The sequence below is a fragment of the Anastrepha ludens genome, chromosome 5, assembly GCF_028408465.1.
Source record: "Anastrepha ludens isolate Willacy chromosome 5, idAnaLude1.1, whole genome shotgun sequence".
NCBI classification, from domain to species: Eukaryota; Metazoa; Arthropoda; class Insecta; order Diptera; family Tephritidae; genus Anastrepha; species Anastrepha ludens.
This window is the reverse complement of record NC_071501.1, coordinates 84,710,218-84,736,304: the sequence shown is the minus strand read 5'-3', so window position 1 is coordinate 84,736,304 and position 26,087 is coordinate 84,710,218. Positions and strand designations below refer to the sequence as shown.

Sequence of the window (26,087 nt, the reverse complement as noted above, 5' to 3'; positions counted from 1 at the left end):
TTTGGTTTCGAAATAGGACTCACTTATTGACGAACCCTATATCTATAAATAATAGCTAGTAAACCGATACTAACTAACAATAAAAACTGATTGCCCATTATCGAGCGGAATTATCGAAATTATATTAATGGTTATTGCACTCGAGATTAGAGCAACTCCCGCCTAGGGTAGACTACTACAATTTAACAATGAAATACAGTTAGATGACCCAGAAGCGGTTAGGATACCGACGCGTTCAGTTCGTTTCGCAATAATATTTACTTGTTTTCATAAAAAAAAATCCAAAAGTAAGTAAAAAAATCCGAAGTGTGCGAACAAACTAATGAAAACAAATTCTTGTAAAGTAATTAAAAGCTAAGTTAACACGTGAAATTACCTTAGAAAACGCCTGCTTAAATACGTTGGAGTGTTTGTTGAAATGTGTTGCGCTTTGTTTTATTTTTTATTATATATATTTTTTTTTTTTTGCCCTTAATAATCAGTCATGCGTGGCAAAATGAATGAGCTGATTAATATGTAATTCCAAATGTGTAATAATTTGAACAAACAGTTGTTGGATATGCATAAGTATATAACCATATGTGCGTGTGTGTGCAAATTACAACAAACAAAAAAGCAATAACAACTGTAAGTGAATTGAATTACATGCACACAACGTCGCATGGAGTATGAATAGTAAACCCACCCAGTCACTCTACAAAAATTGCGCGTGGATAGATAAATTTGCATGTGAAGCATAAACGGTTGAATATTTTTATTTAATCCGCATATTAGCATAAACACAAATACATGCACACATACAAATGTTTTCCTTTTTTTCTTGTTTACTCATCTGTTTTGTATCGTTTGCTTGTTGTGTTGTAAATAAAATTAAATAATTAAATGGAATTCGGTTTTTAATGCCTTTCTAACCTGTTGATATGGCAATTATCATAATTGCGACAAGCTCCGATAATGCCTATCTTAATTGATATATGATAACAAAGTGTTTTGCAAATGAATGGCTACGAGTATTCACTTTTTACATACCTGTATTTGTATGTATGTATGTATGTGTGTGTAGGTGTGTGTCGTATGCACAGGAGGGAACGCAGTAGTGACGTATAGCAAGTGATTGAAAACGCAAAATTTGATTGCTAAAGTTGCTGATAGCGTAATCTATTTATGTCAGTTTTCAGCTACATAAATACAAGCACACATACATACATACACACAAACACACATACATACGCACAAACCCACATGTACTCAAAACAAATATCGCTTCACAATGCATGCGTATTTATACCCATGCCCCCCTGGTTGCCTTGGGTTTTATAACTTTTTCGGATGTTATAACTTAGATATATTCATATTCATTTGTTTATCAACTCTATGATTACGAGGGGTGCCTTTTATATGTCGGGATTGGAGAACAAAAACAAATCTTAATCATCGAAAATCACTTTATTGTTTTTCAAAATATTCTCCATGAAGATCTATACACTTTTGCATGCGTTTGAACCAATTGTCGAAGCACTTTTGCCACTCTGAATGAGGTACCTCCAAAACACGCATTCTGAATGCCGCAATCGCTTCTTCAGGTGTCGAAAAACGTTGACCTCTCCGTTTGTTTTTTACGTACGGGAATAAAAAGAAGTCATTCGGTGCCAAGTCAGGACTATACGGCGGATGACCCATTAATTCGATGTTTTGGGTGCTCAAAAATGCAGTTGTTTGAGCCGATGTGTGAGAGCTCGCATAGTCGTGGTGAAGAGTAATCCGTCTTTGGCGATTGGTTTTCCTAATTTCTTGGAAGACAACTGGCAAATAAATGGTTGTGTACCACTTAGAATTTACTGTTCTGCGTTGTTCTAGTGGTACGGTTGCGACATGTCCAGTTTTTCCGAAAAAACAGGCGACCATTTGCTTGGAAGTGCTTCGTGCGCGAACAACTCCTGTTGGATTTGGCTCATCTTGAAACACCCATACAGTCGACTGCTGTTTACTTTCGGGCTCATGCGCGTAAATCCGTGATTCATCACCTGTCACGATGTCATAGACGTGTTTCGAAGCCCCGCGATCGTATTTTTTGAGCATTTCTTCGATCAATCGACACGAGCCTTTTTTTGAGCGATTGACAAATTGTGTGGGATCCAACGCGAACAAACTTTTTTGACAGTCAAATGTTTATGCAATATTGAATATATGCTGGTCCCACTTATGCCTAAGATTGTCTTAATCTCACGATAGGTCACATGACGATCTTGCAATATCAGTTCGCGCACAGCATCAATGGTTTTCGCAACAACAACTGATTTTGGACGACCTTCACGAAATTCGTCTTGGAGTGAACTACGACCACGATTGAATTCACCATACCATCGATAAGCACTGGTCCTTGATGGAGCTTCATCGCCAAAAAATTAATTAAGTTCCTCCATGCAATGTTGCTGAGTTAATCCACGTCGAAAGTTGTAAAAAATAATCGCACGAAAATGTTCACGATTTAATTCCATTTTTGGACCGAGATGAATCTTTTAAGTTACTGTAAACAACACAAATAGCGCTGGTATTTCAAAACCTTCTGAGTGCGTAAAAGCCAGAAAAAGTCAAACTTTGCGATACAGCTGTCAGTTGCCAGATTGCAACATCAGGGTTGCCACATCCCGACATATAATATAAAAGGCACCCCTCGTACAAAATCTTACAGACTGCAACTCAAGTACTAAGATTTAATATGATTTGCCAATAATAGCACAGACTCTTTTATCAAACTATCGAGTTGTAGGCCCTGGCCGCTAGTACTCGTTCTCGTATTAGTTGTCTTCTTCTTAATTGGCGCGATAACCGCTTACGCGATTTTTGCCGAGTTTAACAAAGCGCGCCAGTCGTTTCTTTCTCGTGCTAACCGGCGCCAATTGGACACAACAAGTGAAGCCAAGTCCTTCTCCACAGATGTGTAGCGAGCTTTTTCAGCGCCTGAGGCAAGGTGACAATTTAGCACCACGAAAAAAAGTTCTATATTATATCCGTACGATTTCGGCGCCCTCCTGGTCTGGCGCCTGAGGTGGCCGCCTCACTCGCCCTCGCTACGCCTTTGCTTCTCTACCCGATCTTTCCAACGCAGAAAAGGTATTCCTCTTACTCTACTACCACCAGCTGGTACCGCATGGAATACTTTCAGAGCCGGAGCGTTTGTATCCATTCGGATGACATGACCCAGCCAACGTAGCCGCTGGATCTTTATTATGTCTATGTCGCCGTAAAGCTCATACAGCTCATCGTTCCATCGCCTGCGATATTCGCCGTTGCCAACGTGCAAAGCTCCAAAAATCTTACGCAGAATCTTTCTCTCCATAAGCCAATTGACCATTGTTTACTTTGCATTTTTGCTGATTGGCCTCATTTAGATTTATTATTCAGATTTATTGGAAAAAGTAGTCGTAAATTGGGCTTATCGACAACAATATTTCTGCCCTATATTATCATTTGAAGTTCTCAAGCTCTTAAGAAACACCCGGTATAAACCTTGATACATTCCCTTTATAAAATTAGCAAAATAAAGTTAATAAAAACACGCCCTCTCCAAAAAGTTAAAAATGTTTAAGCCTCAAAGGAATTATGTTTTTCAATTGACGAAGATTTCTCAAAATTTACAGAAAAATAGATGTGATTCTTTAGAAAATTTAAAAAAAAAATTTTCAATCACTAAGTAATTAATATTTAAATTATAGCACAAATTTTAAAAAAGTTTAAAATTGGAGTACAACTCGCACTTGAAATTGCAAATGCAATCTTTATACTAGCACACATAACATTTCACTAAAAACTTGCGCCAGGTATAAAAAATTCCATCCTCATTTACTTCATTTTACGCCATTTGGAAAATTTCTGAATGGAAAATCCTGAGTATGTCGTCATTAATTAGGCAAATTTACGCAAGATATTCCCCTAACAAAATGCATGACCGATTTTGTTTCAATGCATTTTTATGTAAATATAGTAACGTAAAATTGAATACTCTTTTATATATAGAAATTATTATATATAAACTGGCCAATGGTGAAGGTAGTGGCTCAGTAAACTTTAAGTTGGACATTCAGCGGAATACTTGCAGGTACTAAAAATAATTGCTAAAAGTGTTTTTTTAATGAAAAACTGTGAAGGAATTAGTTTGAAGAGATCATTGAAAAATTTTACTATAACAAAATTTAGTGTTACCAATTCACAAAAAATTTTAACAAATCACTAAAAGTTCGGTTGTTTAATTAAAAAGTGCGATTTTCTATTGGTATCGCTCTGTCAACAGGGGAACACCTCAGGGAGGAGTTTTATCCCCTCTGCTGTGGTTACTAGTCGCTAACAACATCCTTACCAAATTCAACCGAAAGGAATTAAAGTAGTGGCGTACGCGGACGACATAGTGCTTATGATTTCAGGAATGTTTCCAAACACAATTAGTGAGATTATGGGAGGAGTTCTGGTATTACTCAGCAATTGGGCCACGGACTGTAGTTTAAATGTAAACCCGAGGAAAACTGAACTGATGCTATTCACCAGGAAAACCAAGGTACCAAACTTTAATCTCCCAAAACTAAACGGCGTCCATCTCACGCTAACCCAACAGGCAAAATATATAAATGTTATCCTAGACCTCAAACTCTGCCGGAAGTCTAACGTAGAGTAAAGGATGGGTAAAGAAAGCGAGTATAGCACTTTACACGTGTAAGAGAATGTTGGGTAAAAAATGAGGTCTCCAACCAAAACTATCCAATTGGTTCTACACAGCCATTGTAAGGCCAATACTAACATATGCGCCACTAGTTTGGTGGCCTGCAACAGAAAGGAAATACAACAAAACTAAGCTGAACAAGATACAAAGAGCTGCGTGTATCTTAACTACAGGCGCGCTTAGCACCAGTCTTACTGAAGCGCTCAATGTACTAACTCATCTGCTACCATAAGATTTACACATTAAAACAATAGCTACTTGCAGCGCGGTGAGATTCAGAAGCATAGGAAGCTGAGCAACAAGCTCGTATGGTCACAGCAAGATCCTCCTATAGGGACCGTCGCTACTCAAAAACAGATGAGACCACACAGTCCCCGACCTTAACTTCAAGAAAGGCTTTACGGTACGTTTTCCACCGAGAGCCGAATGGGGCAAAGGGAAGGTGATTGGAAGATTCGATATCGAAATCTATACCGATGGTTCTAAGATCAACTGTGGTGTGGGAGCTGGCTTCCATTCGGAGCCACTCAACCTATCTCAGTCAATTCGTCTTCCTGACTATGCCAGCGTGTTCCAGGCAGAACTTTTAGCGATCAGAGCAGCATGAAAATCACCGAAGCTCTATAAGGAAGTTGGTGCAAGAGTAGCTATCTTCTCAGACAGACAAGCAGCTTTCAAGGCCTTAGACTCCAACTCCATTTCATCCAAACTGATCTTACAGTGTAGAGAGGAGCTGGAATTGTTTAGTCATTGGCTTGAAATTACTCTGATATGGGCACGACTCTGCTCCTTCGGTAAGCCTTTCCTACAGCAAATTAAGGAGATCTCAGACATCGAGATAAAGGATTTGCTGTTATACTTGGACCTCACTAAACGCATCTGACTTCGAAACAAAAACAAACAAAAAAAAAAACAAAAAAGTCAAAGACATCATCACACGAGACAGTGGGAGTAAAACGGTGCTGGTCACTAATTAGGAGTATTTTAGTGGAAATATGCAACCACTTCAACAACAACAACAACATGGCATGAAAAAATTAACTTAAAAGAGCGGAATCATAAATTAGCAGATTTTCTATTGAATTAGTTTCTTCCGTCGATTCAGTGTTAAAATAATCAATATAATGCAGTAACTTCATGGAAATCATCTATGGGATATTTTCAGTCTTCAGAGGCCGCTCGATTTAAAAGAGCGGAAAGTAAAAGAGTTAGTTGAAAATTTTCCGCTGGTTCCGTGCAAGACATAAAAACACCAGCGCTCGTTCTTGCCGACAGTTCAGTAGGAAAGTGAAGCTGGTCAGCTGCAACCATCAAATTACGAGTTTTATATAAAATTTAGCTTTTAAGCTATCTATTATTTATTTGTTGCAAAAATCTATGTCTTGAACCTCGCCAATTCGTTAAATTCAGCCACTAAAGCCTGGATGGTTTTGCTGAAAAATTCATCGTCGCAGACTAGGCTCATCTCCGTTCGAATTATTAATAAAATTGTCATATTTGAGCAATGAAAAATACGCGCCAAAATGTTAAGAAACCCTTGCATTCCTTCTGTATTGCTGCTTAGTGCGCGTCGAGGTCTGGTGAGGTCATTGAACGATTGATGTTCTATAGATATACCATATAATAAATTCTCATTCAATTTGTTATTTAACTCATTTAGCGAATGGGTTGTTGCGTGACTACCATTCGGTGTGAAATCCCGGGTATGAAATACCTATTGATAAAAAATGTTTCATTTCTACTGAACAGTCGGTTCTCGACAGACAACATCCATTGCTGCCTCGGCTAGCCATGCACCATCCCATTTTCGATTGTATGCGGCTGTATTTCAGCTATGACATCGCGTATGTTGGCCTTCAGTGCATCAATTGTTGCTGGTTTGTTGGCATAGCACTCATCTTTGACGGCACCCCAAAGATAATAATCCAACGGCGTCAAATCGCAGCTCCGAGGCGGCCAAACGATATCAGAATTTCGGCTGATAATGCGATCTTCGAAGACAGTGCGCAAAAGATTGATCGTAGCATTCGCTGTGTGGCAAGTAGCGCCATCTTGTTGGAACCAAATGCCACCAATATCCTCCTCTTCAATTTCTCGGAACAAAAATTCGTTCAACATGGCCCGGTAACGCTCTCCATTGACGGTTACGGCTACTCCTCGCTCATTTTCGAAGAAAAATGGACCAATGATGCCTCTCGACCAAAATCCGCACCAAACAGTGACTCCTTGTGAATACATCGGCTTTTCTTCGAGTGCGTGCGAGTTTTCTGAGCCCCAATTGCGGCAATTTTGCTTGTTTACATACCCACCAAGATGGAAATGAGCTTCATCCGAAAATATGATTTTTCCGTAAAAGTCTTCATCTTCTTCAAGCCGATCTCAAGCCCATGAAGCGAAGCGAAAACACATTGGGTGATCGGTTTGCTACAGCTGCCGAACCAATTGGACTTTGGATCTCCTACCAAGGTCTTTACGCAAAATTCGTCTCAATGATGTATCCGAAATGTCCAATTGTTGAGAACGACGGTGAATTGATGTTCCTGGTGATTCACGAACACTCTCGGCCACAGCAGCAATATTTTCGGGTGTACGCACGGTTTTTGGTCGGTCACGCGTTGGTTTGTCAACAAACAACCCAATTGCTCTTACTTTTTTCGCAAAGTAAAGAACATACGCTTCATTCGGTGCTTTTTTTCTTCCCATTGCCGTACGTAATTTTCTACACATAATTCGTACACATTCTGCAACATTACCATGATTTTCAAAGTAATGTCGCAATATTTCCCAGCGTTCTTTGAGCGTATACACAACCATTTTCGTTCAGCGGAAGAATAAAACTAATATTCTGTCAAATCAGATGACAGCTAAGTGCTACCATTCTTCAAATAATACCTAGTTCAAATCCGTAACGATAGATGGCGGGCCCTGTATTAGTACGTTCAGCGCTGTTCAAGATGCCATTCAAGTTTTCCTATTCAGATGGATCTTTATACTCTGTAGAAAGTTATTTTGCTAATTGAAACAAAAAATTAGTTCTCGATGTATTTTCGCCGGTTGTTGCGTTATACAAAATTCATGCATTTATGATCGAAGATGGATGAATGGAGGCTCCTGACTTCACACTACATTTTCTGGTCATTAGAACTGTCATATCTGCCGCACGTTTAGTCTTATTATTAAATGTAATAGTTGCTGGTATTTTTGTCTGCTATTTCCAATATTGACTGTATCATATTTTGCATTCAGTGGAAGTATGTAAATACTTTTCTTAGATGGCTTTCCGTCAAAGTACAATTATCTGCTTTATAAATTTCAGTTGTAAGTCGCGCTAAATTGTCTTTTTTTGCTTAGCCAGTTTCGGCAATTCCCTTTTATTACTACGAATTGTTTCAACTAAAGTAGTCCGTTTTTCTAATAATTTAATTTATGCCAGTTATTTTAGGTAAAAAAGTTATCAGTCGTTACATTTCTTCCCGCATCAACAAATGGTTGAATTAATTTTAGGACAACAAACTCGCTCAACGGAATTGTGGACTGTCTTTTTTCGTCATTTCCCAAATACGGAAGTTCATTTATAATAAACTTACTTTTTAGATCAGATGTCAACCAAAATTTTATTTGAAGCTTCTTGGGTTTGTTTGGCATGTACTGCGTGAATCGGAATTTCGCTTTGGAAGGAAAAATTGTTCATGGATCGTGATATTTTTTTCGTTCCCGTGCGTGGCAATTTCGGAGATTTTCAATGAATGATTGCCAAATATTTGATATCAAATCAAATTTATCCGTTTGCAATCGTGAACTCCGTTCATTTTCTTTGACGAAGCGGATAAATTGTCAAACGTCCGTGGGCTCTTATCGGTGTGCATTTCAAAATATACAACAAATATTACAAAAACTGAAATCATCGCCGTAGCGGTGGTATATCGTATATCAAAAAAAATGGAAGAGGAAAGGCAAAATAATCTGAAATATTATTGAATACATGAAATTAGAAAAATAAATAATATTATCAAAAAATATCAAATGATTTTTATAGAGCAAATCTTGCAAACAATTGGCACACCGGACTATTTGGTAACTGTCACTTGCAAGAAATTCCTTATTTCAATTCCTTAATTTAATTTTGCTTTCATTTAACTGGTCCTCACCCGTGAATGTAAGAAAGCGGTGTGCTGAACCATAACTCGCGTCTAAAGTTGCTGTCCACACTTACACATAGAAACATGCAAACATCTGCATGCGCTTATAGACTATCGATTGAGAATTTCCACATTTTTGCACAACGAGATTCCAAATCATACTTTTATATATTTTTTGCTTTCATTTTTCAGCCACAAATATACATACATACATTCACGCATATTATATGCACATTGCACGAAAGCAACATTGGCATTTGACAATCTGGGTAACCTTTCAAACGTAAATGAAGCGTCAACATGGGTGATATGTTCCGCAGTGAATCGATGGCCTTGTGCCAAATGTTTATACAACCGGAAGCGGCGTACTCCTCTCTGGCCGAACTGGGCGAAAGGGGTTGTGTGCAATTTCGTGATGTAAGTCAATGTGTCGCTCAACAATAACAACAAGTGTACCACACATCCATATATACAAGTATTCAAATTAAGGGGTTAGGCGGAAAAAAATGCGCATGTTTTGCGGTCGCTTTTCGGTGGGACAAAGAAAGAAAAGTAAAATTTGTTAAAGGTTAATTATTTTACATAACATAAATTGCACTTTTTTATTCTTTATAAAGTAAAAAATAGTTAAAGTGTTTTTCGGCAAACAAATTTTTTTTTTTTTTTTGTGGGCTCTTCAACATTTGCTTTTAAATACTGCATGTGAATAGCTTTGGAAGTACTGAAGAAAATTTCGAGACGTTGATTTTTGCTTAAAAAGAAATTTCAAAATTTAAAACATCCATTTTTTTTATTACAATAATATCAAGGTAATATTTTTTTTGAAAGACTATAGGTTTTCTGATTTTGATTGACTGATTTTTGCTTACAAAAATTTCAAAATTTGAAAAAAAAAATTTCCAAAAAAATTGAAATTTTTACATTGAAAATTTAAAAAAAAAATTCCTCATTGATTTTTGCTTAAAAGGAAATTTCAAAGTTTAAATTAAAAAAATTTCAAAAAAATTTAAATGTAATTTGAAAAATTTTGATTTGAAAAAATATTCCTTATTTTACATTTCTTTTATTAATATCAAATTAATATTTTTTTTTAAAGAATATTTGTTTTTTGATTTTGATTGATTGATTTTTGTTTACAAATATTTCAAAATTTGAAAAAACAAATTTCCTAAAAAAAATTTAAATTTTTACATTGAAAATTTTTAAAACAGATTCCTCATGGATTTTTGCTCAAAAAGAAATTTCAAAATTTAAAATAAAAAAATTTAAATGTTATTTCAAAAAATTTGATTTGAAAAAATATTTCTTATTTTACATTTTTTTAATTAATATAAAATTAATATTTTTTTTTTTCAAAGACTATTTGTTTTTTGATTTTGATTGATTGATTTTTGCTTAAACAATTTTTTTAAATTTCAAAAATTTCCAAAAAAAAATTTTAATTTTTAAATAGAAAATTTTTGAAAAAGATTCCTCATTGATTTTTGCTTAAAGAGAAATTTCAAAATTTAAAATAAAAAAATTTGAAAAAAAATATTTTTTTAATTTGAAAAATTTTTAGTTGAAAAAGTTTCCTTGTTTTATCTATATCTCATAAACTGTATATACATATATTTTTATATTAATATCAAATTGAAACCTTTTTTTCGAAGAATCTTTGTTGTTTGATTTTCATTGGTTGATTTTTGCTTAAGAAATTTTAAAAATGAAAAAAAAAATTTCAAAAAAAAAAAAATTTTTTTAAAAAGAAATTTTAATTTTTAAATTGAAAAATGTGGAAAAGGATTGCTTATTTTACATATCAGAAAATTTACACATATATTTGTTTAACTAGTATGAAAAATGGCTTCTGCACAACCTTTTTGCAATAAGTCTTGCTCTGTGCTTTCTTCTTTTATTTTTTCTTCAATGGGCTCTTGAACAAAATATTTTTTTTTTATTATACAAATGAATGACTTTGGAAGTACTGTAGAAATTTTTAAGACATTGACATTTTCCAAAAAATTTCCAAGAAAATTTTCAAAAAAACAAGATTCCAAAAAAATAAAATTTTATATAATTGGAAAAATTTAGAAAACAGTCAAATATATATTTTTTTCAATGTCAAAAATGGATTCTATACAATATTTCTTTGTTTTTTTTTTTGGTTTTTTTTGGATCCGCGAGGTCGAAAAAACTGCAATTTTTTAATACTCGGTGCAAAATTTATAATTATTTTTTTCAACTTTATAAATGAATTACTTTAGAAACACTGAAAAATTTTTTGAGGCATTGATTTTTCTAAAAACCGCGCATTTAAAAAAATGTTAAAAATTTACAGAACAAAACTTATAATGTAATTTGAAAATTAAAAAAAGGCTTCTTTATTTAACACATCATAAACTTAACATCTGAATATTTTTCTTATTTATCCCAAAAAAAGGCTTCTGCACAATTTTTTTTAAGGAGCTAGAGAATTTTTTTTTTTTTACTAACAAATTAATTGCATGGCTTTGGATTACTTTCAATATACTGAAAAAGTTTTTGAGGAATTGATTTTTCTACAATCCAAAGCAGAAAAGTTAAAAATTAAAAAAAAAAGCTTTCGAAAAAATTGTAGGTAATGTACTAATAAATCTATCTGTACTTCAATATGAAATGTAGTGAATATTATTATTATTATTGTTAATTGATCTTTATGCATTTTTTTTCGGTACTTCTTAAGCTATCCATTTGTTTAATAAAAAAAATATTTTGTGCAAGAGCCCATTAGAAGAAAAAAACAAGAAAACACAAAGCAGCACTTATTTCAAAAAGGTTGTGCTGTATTTTCAATAAATCCACGACAAAATTTGATTATCAAAAATATATTTTCGATAACATCGCGTTTCGATAAGGCCCCGCCAAGATTCAAAATATAAATATTAACACACTTTTCACACTCTTTTCTTCTGAGATGTCGTTTTAAGGTATTAGAGCCTCTAATAAAAAAAACGTATTTTTGAAATTTCTGTAGTTGCCTAACCCCTTAACTCACCAACATTGCGAGTTGCCAAGCAACACACATTTTTGTGGTTTACTCACCTTTTCTACTACCATTAAAAATTGTTGCGCTCACCACTTTCATCTTTACGAGTAGGTAGTCATCCAACATTAATTTGTTTCCATTTTTATTTTCTTTCCAGCTGAATGCGCAAGTCAGTGCTTTTCAACGTAAGTTCGTTACAGAGGTCAAACGTTGTGACGAATTGGAGCGTAAAATACGTTACATCGAAAATGAGCTACGCAAAGATGACATTAAAATGCCCGAAGTGCTAGACGAACCGCAACCACCATATCCGCGCGAAATCATTGACCTGGAAGCACAGCTGGAGGCGATTGAAATGGAAATACGTGAACTTGCCGGCAATAATATTGGTTTACATGCGAATCAGCAAGGAATGCTCGAACTAAAGTCTGTGCTTGAGAATGCGGATGATTTCTTCTCCGACACGGAAGTCATCAATATGAATGCACATCGTTTCTCAGATGCCGCAGAGTACGCACCGCCGCTGCCCGGTCAGCAACGCGGCGAGCTGGGCTTCGTTGCCGGCATCATCAACTTGGAGCGATTCTTCTCATTCGAACGCATGCTGTGGCGCATTTCGCATGGCAATGTATTTCTGAAGCGTAGCGATCTCAGCGAACCGTTGATCGATATGGAAACGCACACACCGACAATTAAAACCATCTTTGTCGCCTTCTTCCAAGGTGATCAACTCAAACAACGCATTAAGAAGGTTTGTGCTGGCTATCATGCCGCACTCTATCCCTGCCCCAGCTCCTATGCGGAACGACAGGAAATGATTAAGCAGGTTCAAGTGCGCTTGGAAGATTTAAAACTGGTTCTTAGTCAGACCGAGGATCATCGTAGTCGCGTATTGGTTGCAGCCTCACGTAATTTACCCACTTGGATCATAATGATTACGAAGATGAAAGCGATCTATCACACGCTGAATCTGTTCAACATGGATGTGAGCAACAACTGTTTGATCGGTGAAGGTTGGGTGCCGGTATACGATTTGCCAGTTGTGCGTGACGCGCTGGCTAGGGGTTCGTCGAAAGTAAACAGCACCATTACCTCTTTTCTAAATGTGATCGAGACCAACGAACAACCGCCAACATACAATAGAACGAATAAGTTTACACGCGGCTTCCAGAACCTCATTGACGCCTACGGTTTGTGCTCTTATCGCGAGGTTAATCCGGCCCTCTACACTTGCATTACGTTTCCCTTTTTGTTTGCGGTGATGTTTGGCGACTTGGGGCATGGCATCATAGTGTTACTTGTTGGTTTCTATATGACTTGGAATGAAAAGAAGCTGTGCAAGCGCAAGGGTGAAATATTTAATATATTTTTTTCGGGTCGCTACATTATACTTCTTATGGGCTTGTTTGCCATTTATACCGGCTTCGTTTACAATGATGTCTTCTCCAAGTCTATGAACATTTTTGGCTCAGCATGGCACACAGATTACGATAATTCAACTGTTTGGTCTAATTCGGAGTTAACATTGAACCCTACCAACAATTTAGATGGCGTCTATATGTATGGACTAGATCCAGTATGGGCATTGGCTGACAACAAAATCATTTTCTTGAATACATACAAAATGAAAATGTCCATTATATTCGGGCTCGTGCACATGATTTTTGGCGTTATATTGTCTTTTGTTAATTTCGTGCACTTCAAACAGTATGCACGCATTTTCTTAGAATTCTTGCCTCAGCTGCTTTTTCTGCTCCTGCTATTCGGCTATCTGGTATTCCTGATGTTCTTCAAGTGGGTGCGTTATTCCGCCAAAGCCACCGAGCAGGCGCTAACACCTGGTTGTGCACCCTCCATTCTCATATTGTTCATCAATATGCTGCTTTTCGGGCACAATGAGCCGCAGGATGGTTGCAAGGAGTATATGTTTGAGGCGCAGGAAACCATACAGTTAGTGTTGGTGGTGGCAGCAGTCATTTGCATACCATGGATGTTGTTGGGTACTCCGTTGCTGGAGGCGTATAAGCGCAGTAAAAGAATGGTAGGTTGGCATTGTGCGTGCAAGGGTTGCTACTTAAATGTTTAGTTATGGAATCATGAAAATTAATATGTCAAGTATGGCATTGTCATCGAAAGGTTTGCCATTTTCTTGTGATAATTGTATGGCGTAGGTTTTGTTATAGCTCTATTTGTGTGATTTTAGGGACTGGAAGCAGTCACCTTCGTGAAAAAGACTTCATTAGGGCCAGAAACTTAATATTTTTAATATTATAATATCACTTTTTATGATTTTATGATATCCTATTTACCATTCCTTTAAATTTTATAATATTTTTTTTTTAATATTATATTAAATATTTTTTACAATTTCATATTTTCTATATTTTTTATTTCTTATACTGGGTTGCCCATATTCGACGGGCCCATGTATCTTTGGGCCCATTCCAATCGACGAGGCTTGTCCGCAGGCAAGAATCTGCGCGTCAATTGAATCTTATACGGGAATAAATGCAAATCAATGCGGATAATTCATTATAAAGTGGTCCGAGCAATGCCCAACTGCTGAGAACGGCGATTTTGTGATGTCCTTGACACTGGCCCGTACAAGAGCAATATTCTCATCCGATCGCCTTGGTCGCATCACCAGTCGAAAACCTTTCGTACAAATGTTTAATGGTGTTCCTAGAAGGCGCACTTTTCACATTATTAAATTTTGATACGCACGTTGAGTTTTCACAATTGACTTCTTTTGTTGAATGTAAATTTCAATAATTTGGGAGCATTCGCGGGGCGTGTACTGTTCCATGGTAAAAATCTGCTTGGACTGACGCTTCCAACGCGGTATGGCATTAAGCGTTTGACGCCTCTGTCAAAAGATACAGGGTTGCCAGATGGGTCCGTTGAATATGGGCAACCCTGTAAATCCACATTTCCAATAACTTTTTTTATAATTTGATTCCTTTTACATTATTTATTTATTTAAAATTTCATATTTTCCATTTTTTTATTTATTACAAATATTTTGTTTTTTAATTATTTAATTTTTTGAGTTTTGTTTTTTCTGTATTATTTACTTTTTATAAATTTTTCTTTTTTCTTTTTATAATCTCTGATTAGTACATTTTGGTTTAAGTGATCTCGAATTTTTTAATTTATTTATTTTTTATATTTTCATATTTTTTATATTTACAATTACATATTTTTTATTTCTTCCATATTTTATAATGACATATTTGTTTAAACTATTTTCTCCTTCGTTTTTTGTATATTAAAAATTTCATAATTTTCTTCTGTAATATTTTTACATAAATAGGAAAATATTTTTTTGTATTATTTATTTATCTTTTTTCCAATTTTCCATTTTTTAAATACAATATTTTATTTATTTATGACTTCATATTTTCCATAATTTCTTACTTTTTCATTCTTTTCATTATATTTGTTTATAGTTTGATATTTTCTATTTTTTAGTATTTAGAATTCCATATTTTTTATTTTATATAATTTTTAATCATTATTTTTGAATTATTTATTTCTTATAATTTCACTTTTCTATATTTAGAATTTAATATTTTTTAATTCTTTAGTATTTTATTGAGTTAATTTTTTTAGTATTACTTATTTTTTTTAGTTTTATGTCCTCTATATTATTTTTTTCTAATTTTATATTTTCTATATTAAATATTTATTTATGATTTCATATTTTTGTAATTTTTTTATAAAAGGATTCTTTTTATTATTACATATTTATTTAAACATTTTTTAATTTGTGTTATTTCGAACTCTTGATTTTTTTTCATAATTTCACATTTTTTATTTTGTTAATTTATTTATAATTTTATTATAATTTATAATTTTAATATTTTTATTTATTAATATTTTATAATGCCATATTTTATTGTTCTTAAAATTTAATGTCTTCTATATTATTAAATTTTTTTTAAATTTCATATTTTCCATATTATTTATTTATTTACTATTTCATATTATAGATAATTTTTTTATAATATGAAATTTATAATTACTCACGAATACTTTGATTACTTTTATACTATTTTTTTATATTTTATTTCATATTTTTAATTTTTTATTATAAAATTATTTAAATATTTTTTTTTGTTATTTCATATATTTATATTTTATAATAACATATTTTCCACTTCGTTAATATTTAATGATGTCATATTTTTTTGTATTATTTATTTTTAAAATTTATTATCTTCTAAAGGATTTTCCAATAACTGGTGTTATTTTGAATATCCCACTATTTCGGTAGATGTCACTTTTGAAGCTGTTATTTTTTGATGTTTGACAAGTTGAAAATACGCCATTAATAAAAATGGAAAGATGTACGCCTAAACAACCCACTGAAATTATTAAAATTCACTACAAGAATGGTGAAAATTTGGCAGAGACAGTTCGTAAAACTCGAACATTTTTGGGTCATCCTGAAGCACCTTGTCGGATCGTAATACAGAGATTGGTGATCAAATTCGAGCTGTTGGGACAAGTTAGTGATGTGAAGAATTAAACCCGTGCACGTCGCTCAAGAATAGCTGACAATATTGCTGTTGTAGCCGAAAGTGTTGAAGAAAACCAAGGTTTGTCCATTCCTCGTTGTTCTTTGGAATTAACCATTCCCCAAACGTCATTACACCACATTTTGTATAAAGATTTGGGTAAGCCTTAAGACCCAAGTCCAGTTAACACAAGAGCTCAAGCCGGCCGATCACCAACAACGTCGTGTCTTTGCTGATTGGGTCGTTGAAATGCATGAAAATGATTTAGGATTCCATCGAAACATCTTCTTGAGTGATGAGGCCCATTTCCACCTCGGTGGCTTCGTCAACAAGCAAAATTGTAGGATCTGCGGCTCAGAAAATCCAAGAGTTATTGTTGAAAAGCCTCTCTATCCTCAACGTGTGACTGTTTGGTGCGGCATATGGTACGGCGGAGTCATTGGACCTTACTTTTTCGAAAATGAAGCTGGAGCAACAGTTCCTGTGAATGGATAGCGCTATCGAGAGCTGATTAAAGATTTTTTATGGCCGGAATTGGATGGTTTGCTGGATTGATCTGGACGACGTTTATTTTCAACTAGACGGCGCTACGTGCCACGCAAGCTACAAAACCATTGATCTTTTATCAAAATAACTTCTCTTATTGGAAAACCCTTTATATGATATTTTTTTAATTTAATATTTTCCATATTATTTATTTTTTATGATTTCAAAGTTTGATTTTTTTTATATTTATAATTTCAAACTTTAATTTTTTTTAAATTCTGATAATTATAATTATTTATTTATTTATTTTTTTTTTTTGTTTCTTCTTTTTATAATTAATTGTTTTTAATAATTCTATATTTCCATATTATTTATTTATTTTTGATGATTTGGTATTTTTATAATATATTAGCTCCTTTTCGTAATTTCTTTTTTTTATTATTCCATTTTTATAAAATTCTGTTTTAAATATCTTAGAATCTCATATTTTGTATATTCTATTTAGTTTTCTTGTTTAGTTTTTATATTTTCATATTTGCTATTGCTTAAAATTATAATTTTTTGCATTATTTATTTATTAACAATATAATTTTATATTTTGCATATAATTTGGTTTTTATATTATGTAGTTTCCATAACTTTATGGCTTTTATTTTTATTAATGTCTAAAATTCCTTATTTTCCATTATTTATTTTTTAATGTTTTTATACTTGCTTGTCTCAAAATTCAAATTCAAAAATCAAGCAAAACGAGGGTTTCAGCTTGATCCTTTGTAATTATTCAAGTAATTAATTAAATTCATTTCCGTTGAACAGAAAGCAACAACAGCAAATGGCACTGCAACAACAGCAAATGGTACTAGAACAACTGTGAACACAGCACCTACACCAGCTGCTGGCGCACATGGCGCGCATGGTAATGCTGAGGAGCCGATGGGTGAAGTCTACATTAAGCAAGCCATCCACACTATCGAATATGTCTTGAGTACCATCTCACATACAGCCTCCTATCTTCGTTTGTGGGCATTATCGTTGGCGCATGCGCGTAAGTTTATTTGCTTCACGCATTCAGAAAGTGGCTTTGATGTTATTTTTGCATTTCTTTAAAACAGAGTTGTCAGAGGTTCTATGGCAAATGGTACTTCAAAAAGCCTTTCTTCTGCAAACGTTGGTCTCGCTTCCGATGCCATGTTTTGGAATTGTCCTTTACATTATCTTTGCCCCATGGGCATTTTTCACAGTCGCCATTCTCGTTGTTATAGAAGGATTGTCTGCATTTTTACATACGCTGCGATTGCATTGGTGAGTAATTATAATTCAATTTCTTTTTTTTTTTTTGGATGCTAGCGTTTTCCTTAAAGGCTTTCCTACAATATAGAAAGGGGCCACCTAGTGTTTGTTATATGAAGTATAGATTTTTTGGACTTTGACAGTTAAAGTGAATAATAACAGCTAGAAGTATGTCAGAAATTTAGTTTATAAAGTCAAAGACCTTTAATTGTTCTTAAGATTAGATAACCCACTATCGATAAATGCCAGAGGAGTTTCAGATTAACACTTCAGTTAATTCAATAAACAACGTAACATAATTTTTTTTTTTTTTGTATTTTACTCGTTCGTTTAACAAAAAAAAATTTTAAACGTTGCCTAGTGGCCTCGAAATAAATCCATGCTTGTATGGATAGGAAAATATAGTACTTTTGAAGGCCTCGCCTCATTTGAAATGGTGTTTTTTGTTGTTTCTTTAAAAGCGCGTAAAACGAAAGCGAAAAAAAAAAATTTTATTGTGTTTTTGATATTTTATTTCTTGATCTATTGTTAAAAAATAAAAAAATTTCGTTGGTGATACAAGGTTCATTCAAAAAGTTGTCAGCCTTCAAAAAATGGTCATCCAAAAAGAGATATTTCGCTGGTGACACGGCTTCCGGGACTCACAGGTGTCTGGAATCAAAAAGGCGAAAAGGTTATTATTCCGCATGAATGTCGTTATCTCGTCTTTAAAAAAAAATCTCAAAATGGCAGACATTCAAAGATGAAAACCCGTTTTTTGACACTTTTTTTGACATTAAGGCTCCGAAAAAAGTACTATAAATTTTTTCTCCGAATGATCGTAGTTCACACGATAACGACATTAATTCTAAGTAATTTATATTTAATTTCATCAAATTCAGTTTAATAGAACCGACTATATCTGTGTCCATTGTCCATGTGACGACCACTTTTTGAAGTCTGACAACTTCGCCAAAAAAAGAAAAATCATTTTTAATAATGGATCAAAAAATAAAATACTACAGGGTTGTTAATATTCAACGGACCCATCTGGCAGCCCTGTATCTTTTGACAGAGACGTCAGATTGCTTAATGACATACCGCGTTGGAAGCGTCACTCCAAGCAGATTTTTACCATGGAACAGTACACGCCACGCGAGCGCTCCCAAATTATTGAAATTTACATTCAGCAAAAGAAGTCAATTGTGAAAACTCAACGTGCATATAAAAAATTAAATAATGTGAAAAGTGCGCCTTCTAAGAACACCATTAAACGTTTGTATGAAAGGTTTTCGACTGGTGATGCGACCAAGGCGATCGGATGAGAATATTGCTCTTGTACGGGCCAGTGTAGAGACGTCGCCAAGGACATCCCAAAATCGCCGTTCTCAACAGTTGGGCATTGCTCGGACCACTTTACAACGAATTATCCGCATTGATTTGCATTTATTCCCGTATAAGATTTAATTGACGCAAAGATTGTTTCCTGCAGATAAGCCTCGTTGATTGGAATGGGCCCAAAAAACAAATGGGTCTGTCGAATATGGGCAACCCTGTAGAAACAAAAATAAATCTACTCTTCTCCTTTCTGTTTTACACGCTTTTAAAAATCACCCAAAAAACACCATTTCAAATGAGGCGAGGGCCTTAAACAAAAGCGTTCGTGTTGGATTCCAACTTTTAGGTATACTTCGTCTTGAAATTAGCCACAGAATCTTGCATTCAACTGTTCGTAGAGTATAGGAAAACACCCTGTATAAGTAGTACATGTATGTGGGGGCATGAGTCCCATACAGATAAACAACTTTTTCGTTTCATTTTATTTTTATTACGCAATTTATATTCACAACTTCGCTTATTAGAACTTATTGTTTATTATATCCTTAGATAAGAATTCTAAATATTACTTTTGCTAAATCTCCCTTAATTTGTTAGAAGACAATTTTTTTTTTTTTATTAAACAGTTTTTTTTGTTTCAGGGTCGAATTCATGAGCAAATTTTACGATGGCTTGGGTTATGCGTTCCAACCTTTTTCCTTCAAAGCAATACTGAACAGCACAAATGAGGACTAATGAAGAAATTTCCATACTTCTGCAACCATTAATTTGTATTTAAATATTTATAAATAAATCCGAAAAGAAATCGAAATTTCGTAAACTCAACTTCTGTTAGGAAATTCACAAAATTTCTCTTTGAAATAAATCACGCTGAAGAAATTGTCTAAATTGGGTTAAAATCATGTGGAGCAAGAGCCACTGGTATTGAATCTTGAAATCTCACCAGTGTTACCAAAAAGTAAGATTTATCGTCAAAATGCATCTTCTCCACATAAGGAAGTCTAGCATTTTTTTAAATGGAAGGAGTTGGATGTGTCCTTCCCATAAAAAAATTTCGCTAGCCAGAAAAAAAATTACAAAAATCGACGCAATTTTTGAGCCACTTCAAAGCGGCACTTTAATTTATAAAAATCCTACAAGTTTCATTACTGAATATACCAAATTTTTCTAGAAATTCTGTTAACAAAGTTTGAAAATTTGTTGAATTTTTCTTTAAATTTGCACAATATTTAAAACTTGGAGTTATATTACTTTTTTGGGAGCATAAACTATATTTCTATTAAAAAAAAATTTTTAATGAAAAGAGACAAAAATAAGTTGAAACTTTTCAATAAGTCTCTGTGCAGGAATTATTTAGCCCACTTTTTGACGTAAAATAATAAAAATATTTAAACAAAAACCAAAACTCCAAACAAAAAATATTCACAGTAAAGATATTTAGCAGCACTTCAAGATATAATTTTATAATTCGAAAAGCCGAGCCAAGAAGCACCGAGAGATTTGGTAACTCGTAAAACACTCAACCTTAAAGCCCATTGCATTTAAAGCTCAAGTTACCCTTGCACCTTGCATCAAGGAAGAAAAGAGTCAAGTGGCTGATAGAAAGAGATGGAAAAGAATAGAGGGAGAGGCCCAGGTAGCTAGTCCTGTAAGAATTGTTAAGATTATTTGCCAAATCTGAGAATACTGTCCACTGTGAGAGAACGAATATTCCTCATCCTCGTGACTTCGGAACCCAAAATTCGTAGCCTTGCTCTTACAAAGGCACTCGAAGAAAAAATGCTTAGTGATAATTCAGCTCCTCTAAGCAAGACAGGCAAATCGGCAGGTCAATGATTACAATAGTGGTCTACTTTTGATGACCCTTTGGATTGTGTCATGTAATAATGCCGACCATCAACCTGACGTCTTTCCTTTGAAGTTTTAGTAGAAAGTTTTCTCTTCAGACTTGTCACAAAACACTTTGCAGTTCAGCAGCGTTCTAGACCGGACCATCGCTCTTTATGTAGATTGCACACATAATCGCTGATCCAATGAATGATTCCTGCAGAACTGCTTCCGATTATTGCCTCTGGTCCCATCGAGGTAACCGCAATTGGTCGATTCATTGGCAACTTCATTCTGCTAAGCGCCGCAGTATTCTGGAACTCATATAAGTATATACAAGCTTATTTCGTCTTGCAGCAGAATTCGGCTTCTTCTTACATCTTGAGCAATCTTTGAGAAATGCTTTGCATTCTTCAGAGTTTTAAGTACAGTCTGACTGCCACTAAAGACTCCAAACTGTTTCCCGCTTCAACTTCTCTCAATTAACTATTCTGCAACTTTCAGAATGTCAAAAATTTCCATTTGGAAAACAGTTGCCATTCCTCCCATAGAGTAATGATACTTATTACAATTGTTGAAGTACCATCCGGCTCCAGCGCCTATTTCATTCTTGGACCCATCGGTAAAGAAAATATCCAACAAACCTCTTTGAATGCACTCTGGATTACTCCATTGCGTGAGTTGATTTCAAATTTTCTTCCAAACGAAACTATATTACTATGATTTAAGGTCGATATAAGAAGATTTAATAGTTGTTAAGTAACTTTCCCATTTTCGCCATTTACGTACAACCAGACACGCGAAAGTAGGAAAGCCCAACTACTCAGCAATAATTCGAATTCCGAAGTTCGACATAAATAAATAATAGTAAACACATAAAAAGTAGAAATCCTACAAACATTTGCACAAAGTACTTATAAATACAAACAAACATACATACATACACATGAGTACTTACGATTTATCAATATTTACAGTCTCATGAAATGTCATCAACCACTTAAGCAGCAAATGTGACAGCAAAGCACCGAGGAACAATTGATAAAACATATCTTATCAACTGAATAAGCCACTTAAGCAACAACAAATAATCTTCCATAAATTTTTTAATGCAACGGCATTGGGAAATCGAAATATATCGGAAAAAGCCAATACAAATCACTTAGGCTTATAAAGAATACACAACTCCCTGAAGTCGCCTAAGGTGTCAAATGTAGCCAATTGCGTTATTTAGCGATAAAAGAAGCCAACAAATTTGTACGACGTATATATGTATGGGGTGTTTTTTTAAGATCTTGAAAATTTAAAATGATAACATAAAACAAAAATATTGTTGGAATGAATTTTTTTTATTTTTTTTTATTAAAATCTGGTAGATAATTTCATGGCATTTATTCTTTTTAATATTGGGTTGGGGAAAAAGTAATTTCGTATTTTGTCAATTGAGCGCGACATTTAAACATATCTTGCGTTGTACTTATTGCATCGGGTGACACTAAACGGCGATTTGAAGACTGTTCTACAAGTGTCTCTTTGACAGTGTTGTGATCGTACGTTTCAGTCTTAAGTTATAGCGCGTCAAAGATGGAGTCCACCAAGCAAGAAATTCGTCATATTTTACGTTTTTACTACCGTAGAGGTAAAAATGCAACGAAGGCGGCGGCAAAAATTTGTGAAGTTTATGGGTCTGATACTGTAACGATTCGCACAGCACAGCGTTGGTTTGATCGATAAAGAGACTGATAAAATCGTTGAAATTATCCAAAGAGACCGGCATGTGAGCATTCGCTCAATTAGTCAGGTGTAGACCACAAACCCGTTTGGCACCATTTGCAGAAGATTGGATTCCAAAAAAAGCTGGATGTTTGGGTGCGACACGTGTTGACGCAAAAAAATCTCTTGGACCGAATCAACGCTTGCGATTCTCTGCTAAAACGGAACGAACTTGACCCATTTTTGAAGCGGATGGCGGCTGGCGATGAAAAGTGGATCACGTACGACAACGCCAAGCGAAAAAGATCGTGGTCGAGAAGCGGCGAGCCGGCCCAAACCAGCGCCAAGCCGGATTGACCGCCGGGAAGGTTTTGCTGTGTGTTTGGTGGGATTGAAAGGGAATTATCCACTATGAGCTGCTCAACTATGGCCAGACCCTTAATTCGGTCCTCTACTGTGAGCAACTTGACCGTTTGAAGCAGGCGATTGACCAGAAGTGGCCAGAATTGGTCAATAGGAATGGTATTGTGTTCCACCAGGACAACGCTCGTCCTCACACATCTTTGATGACCCGCCAGAAGCTACGGGAGCTCGGATAGGCTGCCCTATCGCACCCACCATATAGTCCGGACCTGGCACCAAGTGACTTTCATCTCTTCCGGTCCATGCAAAACGGCCTTGGTGATACCAAGTTGGCCTCAAAAGAGGCTTCCGAAAACTGGTTGTCTGAGGTTTTTGCAAATAAGGAGAGGGGATTTTATAAAGGGCGGATAATGAAAATGCCTTCTAAATGGCAACAAGTTTGCGAACAAAACGGGGCATATTTGACTTGAATCGGATATATTCTAAGTACGTTAAAGAAAGCGTCAAACCTCGATCACAAATACGACATTTCTTTTTCCCCAACCCAATATGACATCTGGCATACGTACGCCGTGGCTACGGGTTGCATGGTCCTATCGATGAGTCCAATTTTTGAGTCATCATCATCATATTGGCATTACAGTCAGGAGTGGATCAGTGCCTCCTCTACAATACGTCTCCATTATTCTGCACAATACACTTTCGCGCTATGCCATGAGATTCTCATCTTACGTAAGTCGTCTTCTACGCATTGCAACCATTGTCGCTTTGGCCGGCCTCTCCTTCTTGCTTCTTCAGGATTTGCTTCAAAAACTTTTTTGGTCCCGCTTTCCTTGTTTATTCTTAAAACGTATCCACCGTAATCTTTGCAACTTTATAAACCGCGTTACATTTCATTCCGTGATTAAATCATTGAACTTGTGGTTATACCGTATACGGTATGTACCGTCTTTCAATCGTATAGGACCGAATATTTTTGTGAAAATTTTTCTTTCAAATCGCATCAGAAAATTCAATTTAAGTTTTGTACATCTGGAGTTTTTGTTTCTTTGATATCAAATAAGTTTGATATGGCCAAAGTATGCCTTGTCTTGTATAGATGAGGACGGATCCTTATTTATGCTGAGTACTACGCCTTAGTATTCAAACTCTTGCATGAACTCAAAAACATAACTTCCGATTCTGATGTGACTATCATGAAAGCACAATGGGTCTACAGCAGGCCTAGGTGTGTCAACCGACAACCACTATACCTAACTATACCTATCATGAAAGCATCGTGTCATGTACTTCATCTTTTCTTCATTTATGTATATTGCACTAAGAGCATGAAAACGTTGTGAGGCGCCTCCCTATTTCTCGCAAGAATCACAATGACGTCAGCGTATGCGCATATTTGTGTCGATTCATAAAATATTGTGCCACCTTGATCTATTTCGTTTATTATTGAATGCAGTGTTAAATTAAACAAAAGCGTCGACATTGAGTCACCTTGCCTCACGCCGGATTTCATTTCGGATTCGTCAGCTATTTCGCCATTCATTATTACTTTAGCGTTTGAGTATATAAGAGTCATATTGGTCAAATTTATGTATTTTTGTGGTATACCCAGTACCAAGCAAGGGAGCGAAAGAAATTAGGTGAGGAAAACCTGATTTGAAGCTGGCGAGCCCTCTCCAGTCATAAATGAGGTTAATGGTGGCTTTAGTAATGCAATAAATCGATCATTGACCGCACTGTGTGTCTTGTTGGGACCAAATATCGTCGGTGCTTAGGTGATTAATTTTTGGAAATAAAAATTCAATCAATATGGCTCGATAGCGCTCGCTATCCATCGTAGCACCAGCTCATTCCTGATGTAAAAATAAATACGGACCGATGTTGCCACCAGTGCTCTATGAACTTCACGAACAGATTTTTTTTTTTCGAAAGAATTTTCACAATTTGGAAGTTTTGTTGTGCTCTTAAATGATTCATGATGACTTGCCAAACCTTACTGAACAGAAATGTCAACACAGTTTGTTATTTTCAGCTGAAAAAACATAGTTATAGATATCGATAGTTCTCATGCAGCTAAGAAACACCACATACATAGATTTATTTTAAGGGGGGAGCCTGCTTTAGAGGCTTCAAAAAATCGATTTTTTCGTGGATTTTTTTGGGAAGGAAAAAAATATTCGATTGTAACGAAACTTCTAGGTTTTATTGCTATATATATCAACATTCTTCTCAAATTTTTTGATTGAAATATATGTCATATTATGCCTGGTACAAGCATTTGGCCGAGGCGCCTCGAGTGTGCATGTGTCGTGCGGCGGAAAAGATGCAGGTCGCAATTTTCATCAGAAAACAAAAACCCCAAAACTTTTTTTATTTTAGTATAGTATAGCTTCTAGTTAAACCAAGAAAATTAAACAAAAAGTGGTAAATTCAACATTTTTCGCCAATTAAAAAAAAAAAATCATTTTTTTGGAAAAACAAATTCACTTTAGATTGTTTAAAAAGTGGGTTAATGATAACTTTCTTAAGATTTTTTAAGTTTAACTAGAAGAGAATTTAATTCAGAATACAATCAATGTTATCTCGTTTCGATAAGATGTTTAACTTTCTCCCTATCTTTTCCGCCAATTAGGAAAAATCGTAAAAATAAAAAACCGAGAAATCGCACTTCTAGCGTTCGGCCGCTCGTATACCTGCTCGACGCTTGCTCA

At 35.0% G+C, this 26,087-nt stretch overlaps 1 protein-coding gene across 1 annotated transcript; it reads left to right on the top strand.

The window, feature by feature from the left end:
* The first annotated feature begins 212 nt into the window (after positions 1-212).
* On the top strand, positions 213-20,681 carry LOC128864299 (V-type proton ATPase 116 kDa subunit a 1-like). Its single transcript, XM_054103898.1, has 6 exons — positions 213-287; positions 9,046-9,270; positions 12,018-13,901; positions 17,683-17,911; positions 17,979-18,168; positions 20,115-20,681. The coding sequence occupies exons 2-6, from the start codon at positions 9,154-9,156 to the stop codon at positions 20,206-20,208; spliced, it is 2,514 nt and encodes an 837-aa protein (XP_053959873.1). The 5' UTR covers positions 213-287; positions 9,046-9,153; the 3' UTR covers positions 20,209-20,681.
* The last annotated feature ends 5,406 nt before the right edge of the window (positions 20,682-26,087 follow it).

Coding starts and splice junctions, on each gene's coding strand:
- LOC128864299 (XM_054103898.1), top strand. CDS start 9,154: ATGGGTGATATGTTCCGCAGTGAATCGATGGCCTTGTGCCAAATGTTT. Junction 13,902..17,682: donor ATAAGCGCAGTAAAAGAATG/GTAGGTTGGCAT, acceptor TCCGTTGAACAG/AAAGCAACAACAGCAAATGG. Junction 17,912..17,978: donor ATTATCGTTGGCGCATGCGC/GTAAGTTTATTT, acceptor TCTTTAAAACAG/AGTTGTCAGAGGTTCTATGG.